The following is a 15,486-nucleotide window of genomic DNA, read 5'->3' as shown; positions in this document are numbered from 1 at the left end:
TTTGTCTTTCCCATGTTGTTGTTTGTTTTAATAATTTTTTATTATGTTATTGGTGGTGTTATTCATTTATTTATTTATTTTCTTTTTTTTAGCGCCACACCCAAGGCATATGGAGGTTCCCAGGCTAGGGGTCTAATTAATTGGAGCTACAGCTGCCAACCTACGCCACAGCCACGGCAACACCAGATCCAAGCCCCACCTGCGACCTACACCACAGCTCACGGCAACGCCGAATCCTTCACCCATCGAGCGAGGCCAGGGATCAAACCCACAACCTCATGGTTCCTCGTCAGAGATTCGTTTCCGCCATGCCACGACGGGAACTCCTCCATGTTGTTTTTATATTTTTGCTACTTTTTATAATTTACACGCATTTTTGGATGATCTTAAGTCCCTTCAGAAACAGTGAGGAATGAAGGGTAAACTCATAGTTGATAGTAATCAGTGAGCTGAAATAGTGGGTATTTATTGAGCTCTCCCTGTGAGGAAGCAGTCCAGCGCCGGTCGGAGCATCTGTACAGCCTCCGTGCTCTCGGAGGGCACCATTCAGATGCAGAAATGTTGAGAGAGAACACGGGCTCGAGGTCACACAGTACTTGTGTAGGGTTACCCACAGCGTGAATAGCAGGTACACTTATTTCTGTGTTTACCTAATATAGTGAACGGTCTGTTTATATTTTGCGATAAACGTTACAGGAAAAAATTAGATACAAAGTAGGTTATATTGTAAAAGCAAATAACTAACTGTGGCCTTTTTTCTTTCAGAATTTGAATGAATATGTCGAAGCACTAATTACCTTGAAGCAAAAAATTATTAATACAGAGTGAGTATGTTGTCATGTGTTTGGCCCAACTCCAGGAGCCTGACACACGAGCTGGAGCAGGTGGTGGCATCCGACCCGGGGGGCTGAGAGTAGAAGTGGGGCTGCTCATCTGGGGCCTGTGTGGGGTGGGCTGGAAGGCAGCTCCTTGGGGCCCTGTCTGCAGTGGGAGCTCTCTAGTCTTGGCACTCAGGCCTTCACAAGGCTCAGGGGTTAGGACATGATTTTTGCTAAACTGAAAAAAATTTTCTAAAAGCAGTTTTCTATCCGTAAAGCCTTCTTCACTTTAGGACTGGACATCAGATTTCCTCATAGTATTTCACGGTCGTAGTGTGAGATTGTTTTTTATAATCGTATAAAAATCTCAGGAATTTCTAGGTGAAGATACCTAGATGAAAGGAATTTTAAATTGAAAACTCATGTATCAGTGCAGTGCTTTTGAGGACTTTGACAGTAGATGGTGTGTGTGTACATATGTTTAATTCAGTAAACATAAATTTGTTGCAAGAGACCAAGGATAAAAGCTGCCTGGCCTATTTTGAAACTTGATTTTAACATAGTATATTTTCTAGATTGAAAAAGTAACATAATTCTTTTTCTTTGTTACAGTAATTTGTTAACAGAGTATCAGAAGAAATGTGATGATATCCTTTCCACTGGCTTTTCCTTTGAATTTTTGAGTATTTAAAAAAAAAAAAAAGTGAGAATTTGCAGAGTTATCCTTTGGAAAGCAGTGTTTACAGGCTCAAAATAGGAAGCGCCTCTGACAGGCCCAGCATGCAGCTGTCTGCTGGGATCAGGTTTGAAGATCAAGGCTGCTGGTCTCCTTGTTCCAGAATGAAATGTGTTTTGGTTTTGTCATTGGTTTTGATTTTCGTAGGGTGTCACAAGCTTTTTAAAGAGTAGGTCTGTTGCACATGTGCTGTGGCCGTGACCCATGTGCTTCAGGGTTAGGAAGACTGCAAAGCTGAGAATTCTCTGATGTCCTGAGAACATTTTGGGAGTTCTGTAAGAAGTGCAGTGTAGAAATATTCGGAATGTTGGAAAGTTAACTTTTGTTAGTTAGTTTTGCGGCTGGTAGAGAGTTATTGAAGGTACCCCAAATCGCAGTGTCATCTCTCCTCACGAGGCAGTTCTCGGTGCTCAGGCGCCTTCGGTCAGTAGCCTCGCAGAGCACCTGCAGTGTCGTGGGTCCGGATTTTCTTGGCAGGGGTGGGTCCTACTGCAGTCGCTGCTCCCCATCTTGTAACGTGCACCTGAGTTAAATCTTTCCCAGGACAGTAAACACAGGTTTTTAGGGACTCACTCACACACAGCTGCGTCTTCAGTATTGGAGCAGATACTGCTCCTCAGCTTCGGCAGTGGCCTGACGCCTGTTGCCTAAACTTACATGTCCTCGCCGGTTCTTTGTATGTGTTGCTACCGTCATGTCTGATTTGTGTGATGAGGGTAATAAAATTAAGCCCTAGCATTCAGTTGTGCTTTTAGTATCTGAATTGTAATTTTTATTAAAAAAAAATTGGGGGGGGTTGCACCCACAGCCTGCGGAAGTTCCCCGGGCCAAGGATCGAACCCGTGTCACAGCTGTAACCAGAGCCGTAGCAGTGATGACACTGGACCTTTAACCCACTGAGCCTGAGCCACAAGGAAATTCCCTGAATTCTTATGTTTGGGAAAATAGGTCACTGAAAATCTCCTCTTGTGCTTTATTTATCGAAACACTCATTCTGTTTAACTATAAATGTATGTTATTGCAGAGTAATATCTTTGATTTTGAAAACTGTACAGAAATAGTTCTTATAAACACTTCTAATTAGGTGACGAAGGAAAAAGGCAATTAATACATCTGTTAGGAAAATAAATGTTCACTGTATCCTTTTAGGAGGAAAAGTTGTGAACGTTCTGAGGTATTCTAGCAGAGAAATTACTGATTTATGTTTCTAAGATTTGTAAAATTTTAAAAATCAAAATTATTAGGGTAATTTATTAAAAACTGATAGAACTTTTGGATTAGTCTTAAATTCTCCTTTTGCAGTGCAGTAATGTGCTTCGGCCTCAACTACAGATAAATGTAGATTAAAACCCACCCACGCACATTTGGCATTTGCTGCAGTAAATGTGTATTTGTTGCACTTTGCGTGTATGCGCTTGTTTGCTCGACAGCCTGAGCTGCCAGTGTTGCGGGTTTAATATGGCTTCGTATGTAGTCTGATTTCTTACTCTTTTGTGTAATTCTGACTTTTGTTGTTTATTAGTTCCTCCTTCTACAGGGCGGAGAGAATTTTTATTTCATCAGATTTTTTTTTTTTTTTTGAACTTTCCTTTTTTGCAAAGACTGCAGTAATTTAGGATGAATAAAATATACTCCTTAATCCTGAGACGTTTACGTTCTGGTAGAGAGGCTACAGATGTCTCGTGGCCAACAGATGATGTCTCTGTATGGTGATGTAAGAGTAGGATTTTATAGGCGATAAAGCTTAAAGGAATGATTTCTTTTTGAAATGTCTTAGAACATTTTACTGATGGGAAATGAAGTTGTCAAATTGTGTAGACTGTAAAAGTGAAAGTTTTTCTAGATTTTCTCTTCTCCCTGTATTTCTTCTCTCATTGCTCACTCTGTGTGTGTGTGTGTGTGTGTGTGTGTGTGGTTTCAGTAAGTACCTCTCGTTTGCTCGAATTTATGCTCTGGACTCTGAGAAAAGGACAGGATCATTGGGTGTTCTGATATATACAGGATTCGAGGTGGTTTCCATTAGTTACATAGTGCTTTGTCTTTAGTCTTGGAATTTAATAGTAATCATGCATTCAAGCAGGAATCTTTTAATTCAGAGAGGTAGGTATTTTGACTTGTGGTTCATGCTAAAATAAACAGGAGTAACTCAGTAAAAAGCTCGATCACTGTTTTAGATGGAGTGTCGAATATTGTTTCTTAGAAATTCTGATCTTTCCTGTATGTGCAGTGAACACAAATTATTACAGACAGTTTTGAAGTGACTTATTTTCAGACAAGCGCCGGTAGATGAAATTGTCAGAGTTTTCTTTAACAAGCTTCACAGCTGCAATTTGCAAGAAGGTAAGCTACCTGTTTTCGTATCGACTTGGGGTAGACATTTATCAGACTAGGTTTTTACACCGATTCAACAAAGTGCCGCATAGAATGACCCATCATATGTACTGTCCTTTGGTGCTTATAATAAAGAAGGTTCCTTTTCTCCCTACTGCTAAATTGTCCAAATGAAATTCTTACTAAGGTCTTAAATTGCAGCCTCGTGTTGCCTTCTCAGGAACTCTGTGGCCATTGAGACGAAGCTTATGGCTGTCAATTATCGTTGTCTCTGTGAATTCGACAATTGTGTGTATTTTAAACAATTTAAAATAGTCTTACTTGGAATTTAGTACTGGTTTATTCTCTGATTTCATTTATCAACAAGAAGAAGGCAAAATGTGATTATTAACTGAATCACAAAATTGCCTGTCATTTAATTTGAATCCATGGTGAGTTCAGTCCTGGAAGAGCCAAAGTACCTGGCAGATTGTCCAGGTATTGTATTCTCCAGTAGGTCGAGAATCTGTTGTGGCTTGTCGATGTGCTTTTGTTAGAAATAGACTATAATGCCGAAGAAATAAGCATCATGTACATCATTTTGGTGTAAGTAAAGAGAATGCCTTAAAAAGAGAGGTTCTTCTGTTTATTCTTTTAGTTAGAAATAACATTGGAACTCATCAGTAGATGTATTTGATAATTCACTGTAGGTACTTTTGCATAATAACCCGAAGGCCTTGTCCATTTTTAGAGAGAATAGTACTCTCCATCACCAAGTGGAACAGATGCTTCAAAAAATTTCTCCTCTGCAGAAGTGTCAGGAAGAACTGGGATCTTTAAAAGCAGAGCTGGAAGAGAAAAAGGTACCTACAGTAATTTTCCTGCAAAGGTTTATCTTCAGTAAATTAAGATCTGCTTACTTCATGTAATTGGGATAAGGCGCATTTTAGGTCGTAACAGAGGAAATAAATGATAGTCAAGACTGAGTGACTGTACTTAGAAAACCTTGAACTAGCTGTTGTTTTCTGGTTTGGTCCTTAACAGTAGTTAGTAGCTCTGTAGTGCCGTATTACCTGCTTATACTTTTTGAGAGGTTCGGTAGAGGAACCTTTTAGCTGTGAATTTTGGTGATTCTGTGTTTCCTGCATTAACTGCGTATCACATTTTTACTGCTTTAAGTGTAAAATAACATGTAAAGGTTCTAACTTTTAAAAATTAGAGCAGTAATATTCTTCATTTCAAAATCAAATCACACAGTCACAGTGAAAGAATTTATTTTAAATGCTGTAAACTTATTTTCTATTGTAAGTTTTGGTTTACTCTTTATTGGAGCCTTAGAAGACAATTTGTGGCTTTTACGGATTTAAAAAAAAAAAAATCTGCAGCCAGTACAGCGAGGTGGTTTGCTTGAGACAAAGTCGTAGCCAAACTGGAACGATTCCTGGCTTCTTGACTTGATGGTGTTCCTACCCTGCACTGCTCTGGGGTTTACCTACTTGAGCAGTGGTTGGTTTTCCTATTTCCGTAAAGAAATATATTTGACTGTGCAGTGAAAGTTAAACAGAATCAGTCACAGGAGTGAATTGTGTCTGCCTCCGATTGCAGAGTCATGTCATCAGCCTTACCTGGGAGGAAGCAGGAGGAGTCAGACCTAAGTAATACACCCAGACAGTCGCTCCTTCACTGAGGCTCTCAGAGAACATGGTCCTTCTGGACCCTCAGACCCCTCATCTGTAAAAAGGGGGTAAAGCCTGTCTCTCGGAGCGACGGAAAAACTGTCATGTACACGTTATGCTATGTCACACGTGTCTCTGCGTCTCTTTCCCATTCTGCAGTGCCCGTGGGGTACGCGTATTGATTAGTGCTAGCATAGCTTTCCCAGTCGTCATCAAGTATATTGATTTGTCTTGTATTTTTGCATGGTAGTAATAATAGCTTATGTTTATTAAGCTCTCACATTTCTTTAGGTTTTGTTGAGACAAATATTAGCTATTCAATATTCTGAAGATTTGGGGTTACCTTAAAAGTAGTATATTTCAAGTTTTATTGTTTGATTAGACTGTTAATCCTGTCACCTCTGCTAAGAATCTGGTTATATCTGGTTAAAATGTTCAATGAGGAGTTCCCATCGTGGCACAGTGGAAATGAATCCGACTAGGAACCATGAGGTTGTGGGTTTGATCCCTGGCCTCGCTTAATGAGTTAAGCTCACGGCTCACAGCTGGCGTTGCCGTGAGCTGTGGTGTAGGCCGGCAGCTACAGCTCTGATTCGACCTCTAGCCTGGGAGTTTCCATATGCCAAAGGTGCAGCCCTAAAAAAAAAGGACCAAAAAAAAAAAATGTTCAGTGACGTATAATTTGTTTTCTTGCCTAATCAGACGTATTCATTTGGTTAACTATATACTGTTCAGTGATAGTAATTCAGCTTAGTAAGTTCGCAAGCAGGTACCACTGATGGTCAGGGACTTTCAAGTTGGTAATGTATTTACTTCTTTTTTAGAGTTCTCTGAAGTTGTATCAGGATACCCACCAGGAATACGCTCGTGTGAAGGAAGAGTGCTTGAAAACCGATGCGCAGTATGTATTTTGGAAATTACTCTGGACCTAGGGTTTCGTCTGTGAAAGTGGCCGATGCTTAACTCAGTAGTGTTTCTCTTTTCTCTGTCTTTGGCTCTGTTGGCCATGGTTAACTGGGTGATCCTGAACTAGCCTCTCAACCTTGGTTTCCGAATCTGTAAAGTGGAAACCATATCTGCACTGAAGGATTAATGGGATTAAAGAAACCATCAGATGTTAAAGGCCGGCCCACGAAAGCACTCCACGAGAGTTTTTCTGTCCGGATGTGTGCATGCGTGTGTATCTGAATTCTGTTTCGTAGAGAAAACGTAGCTACCGTCTCCTTTCTTGGTCGCAGCCCTCTGGCAGATAGCATCCGGAATGGGTGTCTGCTCCTGTTTACTGCCACAATCCCGTCATGTACCAAACTTAGCTGCACACACAGCAGTTGAGTGTGGACGCCGTGTCCAGGAACGTGGAGACTGTCTCCGAGGGGTTCTTGCCTTCTCTGACTCAGAAGTCTGTCCTCAAACAAGGGCACTTTCTAGCCGCTTCTCCTGTGAGATGCTGGTGTGGGCCGCACACGCTCCCAAAAGCAACCCCTCCCAACCAGGTGCTAGACGGACCCCAGGCGACCTTGACCGTCTGAACACATCAGCTTGGCTCAGAGATGAGGCCATGGTGGTCCGGGGACGTTCCAGGCATGGCATGTTAGAAAAATACAGATTTTATAACCCATTTTACACATGTTTCACACTGAACTCTTCTTTCTGAAGTCTTCCTTCAGAGCAGTTGCTGATAATTTCAGTAGTTGATGTGTGATACTTGTTGACTGACACCTTCTTTGTTATATAAATTTCAGTAATTTTAAACAAACATAGGCCATAAACTACAAAGTTGTCATGTATTTTTTCCATTAATACTTTTTTTAACCATTTTAATGGATAAAATTATGTTGTCAGGAAGAAGAAACTAGAAGCCAAGGTGAAGAAGCTGGAAGGTAATTGACATTCTTGTTACCCAGCCGATGAGGTCATCATTTTTGTTTGGTGATTGGTAACTGGCCAGGCTTGTAGTACTTGGGCAAGCAGTTGAGCGAGTGCTGGTTTGTGCCAGCGCCTCCCAGGGCGTTAGGGTACATCAGGATGAGGTTCCAACGCTGTGTTCCTTCTCCATTCCTGGATCGTATCCGGGAAGTGGACTGTGGCAAACCCCTGAGACGTTCACTCAGAATACGAGCAGCGCTCAGACGTTCACTGTCAAAAGCAGCAGCTGAGAAAGGGACTTCATTTTGAAAGTTGCATCTCACGGGGCCTTCTCGTTTTTCTAATGAAGTGAATGATGAGCGGGAAGGTTACTCCTTTTAGTCCTCACCAACCTGATGTATTGGGATGGTTGTGATACCCGCAAGGAGCAGTTTCCATGCGGTCCCTGCCCTGGGGACTGCTGCTGGGTCCCCGCCCCCCGCCCCCTCCCCCCAGCGTTTGGTCAGGGCCTTCTGGTCTACCCCGAGCAGGCCGTGGGCGGGGGGTCTGCTCCGGCCTCCTGCAGCAGCCCAAGGCCCTTGGCAGGGGCTGGAGTCAAGATCTTTTCCTCTCTTTCCCCCTTTTTGGGTGGTTGTGACGTGGAAATACCTCCCCCTGTAGAGACGCGTGGGGCCCTGCGAGACTCCTGCCTGGTTCCCGCCCTCCTTTCCCTCCAGCGTGGACCAGGCAGCCCCTTAGTCCTTCTCCCGCCCTGCCGCTCACTCGGTCAGCACCCATAGCTCCTGCTGCAGAAGGTGTTTGTTTTCATTTCAAGCATGAAGCCAGAATTTAAATAGAAGCCGCTGAATATATTTCCAGTCATTAACTTGCCTAGATTAAGCCCAGTTTTTGGCTTAAGCTCTAAATATTTAGCGTATGACTTTTCCTGTGATTTGAGTGTTGCACAAACATGGGGTATGTGGCAGCAGGCACACCTCCCAGCTCTTCCTAAGCATCACCTTCTCCCACGTGAGTGTGGAGGTGCATTTCTGTTTGAGAAAGTTTCTTAAAGGCTCTAAAAAGCCTCTGAGACCACGTGAAGCTTTTACAGCAGACTTCCTTTGAAGCAAAAGTGTATTTTCCATGTGACAAAAATATTTTTGTAGCAAGTGATAGGTCGTAACAGTCAGGTGGGAGGTCCTCAGCTGTTAGAGGAACCCGAGGAGGACGGTCGCTGGCGTGGTTATCAGCTCTCACGCTTCCTAGCAGTTGTGTATGAACGTATTCAAATGAATTCTTTTTTTCTTTTTTAGCCTTTTGTCCTTTTAGGGCCACACCTGTGGCATATGGATGTTCCCAGGCTAGGGATCTAATCGGAGCTGTTGCTGCCAGCCTATGCCAGAGCCGTGGCAACTCAGGATCCGAGCCGCATCTGCAACCCACACCACAGCTCACGGCAACGCCAGATCCTTAACCCACTGAGAAGGCCAGGGATCAAACCTGCAACCTCATGGTTCCTAGTTGGATTCATTAACCACTGAGCCATGACGGGAACTCCCCCAGGAACTCCTCAAATGAATTCTTAATAGTAATATTTGAGGTATTCAGTGCTTCAGAAGCAAAAATTCGAGTTAAGAATTTGCCTTAGGTCCACAGAAGAGCGATAAAGATGCCTTAAAAGTATATCTGGGAGTTCCTGTCTTAGCGCAGTAGAAACGAATCTAGCTGGGAACCAAGAGGTTGCAGGTTTGATCCCTGGCCTTGCTCAGTGGGTTAAGGATCCGGCGTTGCTGTGAGCTGTGGTGTAGGTTGCAGATGCGGCTTGGATCCTGTGTTGCTGTTGCTGTGGTATACGCCAACAGCTATAGCTCTGATCCCTAGCTTGGGAACCGCCATATGCTTCGGTTTTGGCCCTAAAATGCCCCCCCCCCCCCGAAAAAAGTACATCTGTAGGAAAGATCTAGGGCCTTAGGATAGTTGGCTTGAGGAAGAGCGAGGCCAGGCCGGAAGGAGTAACAGCACAGCGCTGAGAAGACCCCCCACCCCGCCTGATGCAGAACTGTGTGTGAATAAAACCACACATTAAGGTTTTATCTTGAAACGTGAACGTTGCGGGTTGTTGAAGAACAAGGGAAGGAAGGCCTTGTGCATTGGGTATCTTCCTGCCTAAAGGGTCTGGGTTGGCCTGTGTGGGGATTGGACAGGGTTCTGAGGGCCTGTGCCAGTTCTTTGGTTTTGTAGAGAATCGTTTAGACAAAGAGCATCCCTGCTTTTATCCCTGACTCCGACAGAGTAATGACACAACAGCCACGTGTCACAAAATGCGTTTCGGATGTTAAGAAAGGAGGAAAGCGCTTAACGGATTCTTTATTCTGAGTGTTTCACTGGCCGTAGTTACACTCTCAGTAAATCATTGTTCTCTCTTCACGGTCCTGTTGAAATGAAGAGGCTGCTGTCAAGCAAACTCAGGACTTCAAGCAACTTCGGAATGAAAAGAAGATTCTTGAGAAGGAGTTTAAGAAGACGCAGGTAACAGGTGGCGGTGGTGCACACGTGCGAGGTCCCGGCGCCAGGGCTCCTCCGTGTCCTCTGTGGGCCGGGGTGCACACGCGTGTTCACGGCCCAGTCAGCTGTGAGGCCCCAGATGAGCACGGTCAGCTGTGTCCCTGGGTCGCCCCCCCAGACGATCCATCTGGACCAGCTGCCCTGCTTTATCCACTGAAAATGGTGCTCATGTTTTGTTTTCACAGGAAAGACTTGATGAATTTTCTAAACAAAAAAATGAAAAGGGTGAGTATTCAGTTAATACTTAAATATTCTGTTTTGGAGTTCCCGTCGTGGCTCAGTGGTTAACCAATCCGACTAGGAACCATGAGGTTGTGGATTCAATCCCTGCCCCTGCTCAGTGGGTTAAGGATCCAGCATTGCCGTGAGCTATAGTGTAGATCTCAGACACGGCTCGAATCTGGCCTTACTGTGGCTGTGGTGTAGGCCGGTGGCTACAGCTCTGATTAGACTCCTAGCCTGGGAACCTCCATAAGCCGTGGGGGCAGCCCTAAAAAGACAAAAAAAAAAAAAAAATCTGTTTTGACATGCAATGTTCTTTTTTTAACTGTTTCCCTCCCCCCACATTTTAGAGTTGAGACATATTGGAACACAAATTTCGAATGAGTCTCATGGAAGCATCGATAAAAGTGAGTATATTACGAATTTAGTTTTAATCTCTGTGCATTACTTGTAGTGGTTTAGGAAGTGGCTTGTTACTCTTTGCCGTGGTTGTGGGACTTCCCGGGCTTAAATGTGTTTTGTTAGAAGCCGCCACATCCTCTTTCCTGTCCTCCTCAGATGTGTGTATGTTATCGTTTTGCCATATGATAAAACAACAGTGAAAGAATTCAAAAGCAGCATTGTTTGGGAAAGAAAAACCAGAAGAGGTATGACTTCCCCACTTTTCAGTAAATAAGTGTAGTTTCCTCATAAGGTTTCATTTTCCAAGTTAATGTATTCAATTTCTTAGGTCCGAATATATACAGATGGTCCAAGTCGGGCAGGGAAGGTGGGGTCCAAGCCCTCGGCTGTATTTTCAGAAGCCAGAGGATTTAGGGAAGGCCGAAAGTTCCAGGGCGAGGCGAAGCGGTGGTCACTGGCCGGGGACGTCCCAGCGTCCCGACCCGCCCGGTGGGGTGGGAAGGGCTGACACGGGAAGCAGGGCTGCGGGACTTCGGCGTCATATTTCTGCCGACCGTGGAACCCCGGCCACTCACTTCGTCTTTGTGTTTTGTCCCCAGTTTTGAAAAGGAGATGGTTGGTGTCCGCTCTGCATGTCGTGCACTTTTTTGGTAGGGCAAATCGAAATAGGAAATAAGGAAATACGGTATTTGCTCGTCATAGCGTTTCCCAGGTGGAGATGACTAAGCCTGCTGTTGGTGCAGGTTTAGGGCCTCTCTGCAGCAGTCCCCGGTACCTTTTCTTCCTCCTCCTCTCATTTCGTTTAATCCATAGCTCAAGACTTAAGACGACCCGTTCATGCTTTTCCGTTGCCTGGGCCCCCATTCTCTGTTTATCACTATCACTGATGGACAGGTCCATGTGCTTTTGACTCTTCTTCCTACTCGGATGTGTGGGAAGTGGGCTTTGAGAAGTAGATGCTGCCAAGAGAGGCCCTTCCCAGCCAGCAGTCAGCCACCGAATTTAGTTGTCGTCTCTTCTGGACTCTGACAGATTGGTTTGAGGGTCAGCTACTCACAGGCTTTACTGTTTAAGACAGAACCCTCACCCTTCCATAGTTAGTTGCTCACTAGCCTTACTGTCTGGTTTTTCTTCAAAGAACTAGTTGTTACCTCCAGTAAAATGTTTTTTGGTTTTTGTTTTGGTAAAATAAGCCCTCATTCTGAGAGAAGGCACGCTGTTTATTTGACTTTTTCCCAAATAAATAAATGAATGAAGGAAGTCTTTAGGAATCTGATTCTTTAGCCATGGACCTTGATGGATTTAATTCCCAGTTCTTAACTATATCTTGAACACTTTTGTCTGTTAATAGCTGACTTCGAAAGAGATTTATGACAGGTGGAAGGGGAATTGGGCTGGCCTCACTTTTAAAAAGATTGCCCGAGTGCTGCCTTTCTTTCAAATTCTAATAAAAATGGCAAAAGAGTTTTAAAAAGGAAAAAAAAAAAAAAAAAGAAAAAAGAAATAGCTCTCTTTTATAGCCAAAAAGGACCAGAACTGAACAAGAAAGCTGTAAAGCCGATCGCCTCGGTTGGTGGCGGGCAACGTCGCCCCCTCAGGAAGCAGCTCTGACGGCTCGAGCCTGGCCTTCCGCAGCTCGGCCGGGCCACTCCCCTGCTGACCAGGGACGAAGGTCTGCAGCCTCCTGGTTTGGGAAGGGCTTTCTGGCGATTGTCCCGAGGCTGTGGCCCAACGCTTCGCTCTCTGAAGTGTCTATTGGCCGGGACTCGGGAGAACCCAGAGTGGACGTGAGTGTCCGGAATTGAGTTTCCTAAGCTCGATCTGAAGGCGAGCCCCTCCCGGTCCCAGAAAACCAGACCTTTGCGGAATAAGTGCTCACGGCGGCGTCCCCCTGCTCCCCCACCCCCCAGGCAGGGTCCTGTAGGTCCTTGAAGCGAGAAGCCCCGCTTGTTTCCAGAGGAGCAGGACTCAGAATGGAGGCTGAAGAAACAGACTCTGGCAGTGAGAGAGGACCTGCCTCCGCGTTCACGTAAAACGGAGAGAAAGTAGCGACAGCAAAGCAAGGCACCAAACTCATGAAAACGTAGCCCTCGAGGAAACAGTGTTAGGGCGTGAACAGGAAGCAAGTGTTGAAGGTTGAAGCCATGTCCCTCGAGCAGGGGCTGCCGCTGCGGCATCCGAGCGGGGGGGGGGGGTGGGAGGGGTGCTCAGGTATCAGCCGTGCGCTCGTAGGGCTACGGGCCCTGGAAGGGCTGGGTTGCCGGGTGCTGCTCTAACGAACCGCGAGGGTTGATCGGGGATGCCTCTGAGCACGTGCTGTGCAGCTAAGGACGCCAAAGGTATCGGGGAAATCAGAGACTCCGGAGCCAGAGCCAGATGTGGGAACCGTCATCTAGCACTTCGCAGAGGGGAGAGCAGAGCTGTCAGAGAATGTGATCAAGAAATACTCGAGGACACTGCCCAGAGAAGAGAGTTGGATGTAACATTTGTATTAGCAAAGCCTCCCAACTGTAGAGCCTGGCTTTTATGTATGTTCTCCATCTCTGACTTGTTCATAGCAGCTAGATTTAAAATCAAATGAAGCAGATTTAATAGAGGGGGATAAAGAAATTCTAAGCAAATTAACTTGAAATTAGTAACTTAAAGCAAAAAAACAGTTCGAGCCTAGAAATGCGTTTACATGGATTAAAGGAGTTATCTAGATGGATTAAAGGCACCATTCTTCAAGAAGATACTATTCTCATGACCTTTGAGCATGGAACTGTGTCAAGTAAAATGCCTGGGAAGTCCAGGGGGAGAAGCTGGATCTGTTTTCATGGGAAACTTCAGTGTGCTTCTCAGAAACATGGAGTAAAAGCAAACAGAAGAGGAGATGGAATTGGAGTCATGACTGCAGGACGGATGCTTTGCATGTAACTCTTAACCACAAACTGATCTTTACAATACTTTCCAGGGTTATGTAAAAGCTGACTGTTTACTAGACAGCAAAAAGTTATAATCTGAGATATAAGATACTGATATTTCTTAAGATATTAATAAAAATCTCTCCTACACCCTCCCCCACACTGATAACTGAATACACAAATAAACCCTTCTTGGATAACAGAGAAAATAAAAACTGAAATACTGAACTGTTTTGGAAGTAAACAAAAATAGAGCAGTATTTATTAAAATCTTCGAGATGTTGCCAGTGTAGCATTCAGTGGTGTGTGGTCTGAAGCGATTGTGTCAGAAAGCAAGACTTACAGACAGCGAATGATGTGAGAAGGTAGGAAAATACAGCAGCAACAGGAAGTGGAATTGATGAAGATGGAAGCATAAGCTGATGAAATAGGGAACAAAGCATTTGCTTTGGGCTTATTAAAACTACTAACTGGGAGTTCCCATCTCGGCTTAGCGGAAACAAATCTCACTCATATCCATGAGGACACAGATTCGATCCCTGGCCTCGCTCGGTGGGTTAAGGATCTGGCGTTGCCGTGAGCTGTGGTGTAGGTCACAGACGTGGCTCAGATCCTGTGCTGCTGTGGCTGTGGTGGAGGCCAGCGGCTACAGCTCCAATTCGACCGCTAGCCTGGAAACTTCCATATGCCACAGCTGTGGCCCTCAAAAAACAAACAAAATAAAACTAATAACTGGGTCTTTGCAATGCTGGTGAAACTGATAACTCTTTGGCAAATCTGATCAAGAAAGGGAGGAACAGAAACCTAATGGGACCAGGGCTGAGAAAGCTGTAAAAGTACATTTGGAGAACTTCTTAATTTACAAATTTATATTCATTTTTTATTAAGTTCATAAAATGGACCATTTTATAGAAAAACATATTCAAATTGACAGATGGGTTATTGCAATCCTGAGCAGAAAAATAACCTAAAGAAATTTTTAGAAATAGTTTAAGATCTAATACCATGCAAGATCCAGGTGGCTTGCAGGTGAGCAGCCGTCAGTGAAAAACAGACAGGGATGTATTTTATTATTTTGTTGGGTTTTCGAACTTAAAATGTGGAGTACTTTCTGTCTCAGACATCTCTTAGATTAGCCTAACCCCACATCAAAACCAGTTAAGAATAATATGCATCCATAGAGCTTCAGTACTCACAGCTGTCACTTAGGAATACAGCTGCCAAAATACTAAATATGACTTTAAGAAAACAGAGCTGTTAGTAATTTAGAATATGGATAAATTATGACTTAAGGATTTATCTCAGGAATACCACAACAGCTGGTTAAGAGGAAGATGACGTGATTATCTCAACTCAGTACCCATTCCTCATTTTAAAAAACGAATTTGCTTAAGTAATAAGAGAAAAATAATTTTGAACTTGAGAGAGGTGGAAGACTGAAAGCAGAGTCACTGTTGGAAACAAGGTACGGCTGCTTTTTGTCCCACCCCTTCTGTGTGTACCGGAGACCCTAAGCCGTGCAGCCGAGCAGACACAGAGTCGGAGCTGTAAATGCTGATGAGGACGAGTCAGATTGTCCTAATTTTTAATGATGTGGCCTTCTATATAGAAAAAGGAAAAGATGGCTGGGAAACAGTGTGGTAGCTTGGGGACGTGCTGGCGGCGTCGGCATGTGCGGTGAACACGCAGGGTACCGTATTGGCCTGTCGGGACAGGGATGGAGGAGGAACAGCCCACAGCCCGTTCACCTGTCGGCTGCCTGGGCAGAGACCTGGAAGCAGTGTGCCCTGCCTCGCTGAAGACAACTCTTAGCCCCCGAACACGTACATAAACACTATGTTCCTGGATCTAAAGGTTCAAGGGATGAGAATCTTACCCACATGTGTTTGTAATTATACACTATGAAGCCAGATGCTGAAGGCCTAGCAGAAAGAAGATATGTTTGGAATAATAATTAAATTTTTGAAAAGAAAAATCCTGAGCCAGACTCTGCACAGATATTAAAACAT

The 15,486-nt window shown here is 44.2% G+C and overlaps 1 protein-coding gene across 1 annotated transcript in view; it reads left to right on the top strand.

Annotated features, from left to right (window-relative positions):
• Positions 1 to 15,486, top strand: part of ICE1 (interactor of little elongation complex ELL subunit 1) — a 58,751-nt gene that overhangs the window by 13,837 nt on the left and 29,428 nt on the right. Inside the window, exons 2-10 of the mRNA XM_021077125.2 lie at positions 766 to 824; positions 1,431 to 1,465; positions 3,876 to 3,894; positions 4,616 to 4,727; positions 6,365 to 6,441; positions 7,383 to 7,420; positions 9,832 to 9,914; positions 10,136 to 10,175; positions 10,523 to 10,579. Of these exons, the coding sequence (XP_020932784.2) occupies positions 766 to 824; positions 1,431 to 1,465; positions 3,876 to 3,894; positions 4,616 to 4,727; positions 6,365 to 6,441; positions 7,383 to 7,420; positions 9,832 to 9,914; positions 10,136 to 10,175; positions 10,523 to 10,579 (520 nt within the window). The remainder of the gene's footprint in view (positions 1 to 765; positions 825 to 1,430; positions 1,466 to 3,875; positions 3,895 to 4,615; positions 4,728 to 6,364; positions 6,442 to 7,382; positions 7,421 to 9,831; positions 9,915 to 10,135; positions 10,176 to 10,522; positions 10,580 to 15,486) is intronic.

Source organism: Sus scrofa, chromosome 16 (assembly GCF_054392235.1).
Source record: "Sus scrofa isolate SSC_HxYL_T2T_F1_AM1 chromosome 16, Sscrofa_HxYL_maternal_Yorkshire_Landrace_v2.0, whole genome shotgun sequence".
NCBI lineage: Eukaryota > Metazoa > Chordata > Mammalia > Artiodactyla > Suidae > Sus > Sus scrofa.
Note: the sequence above shows the minus strand (reverse complement) of the source record. Positions and strands in the feature narration are given on the sequence as shown.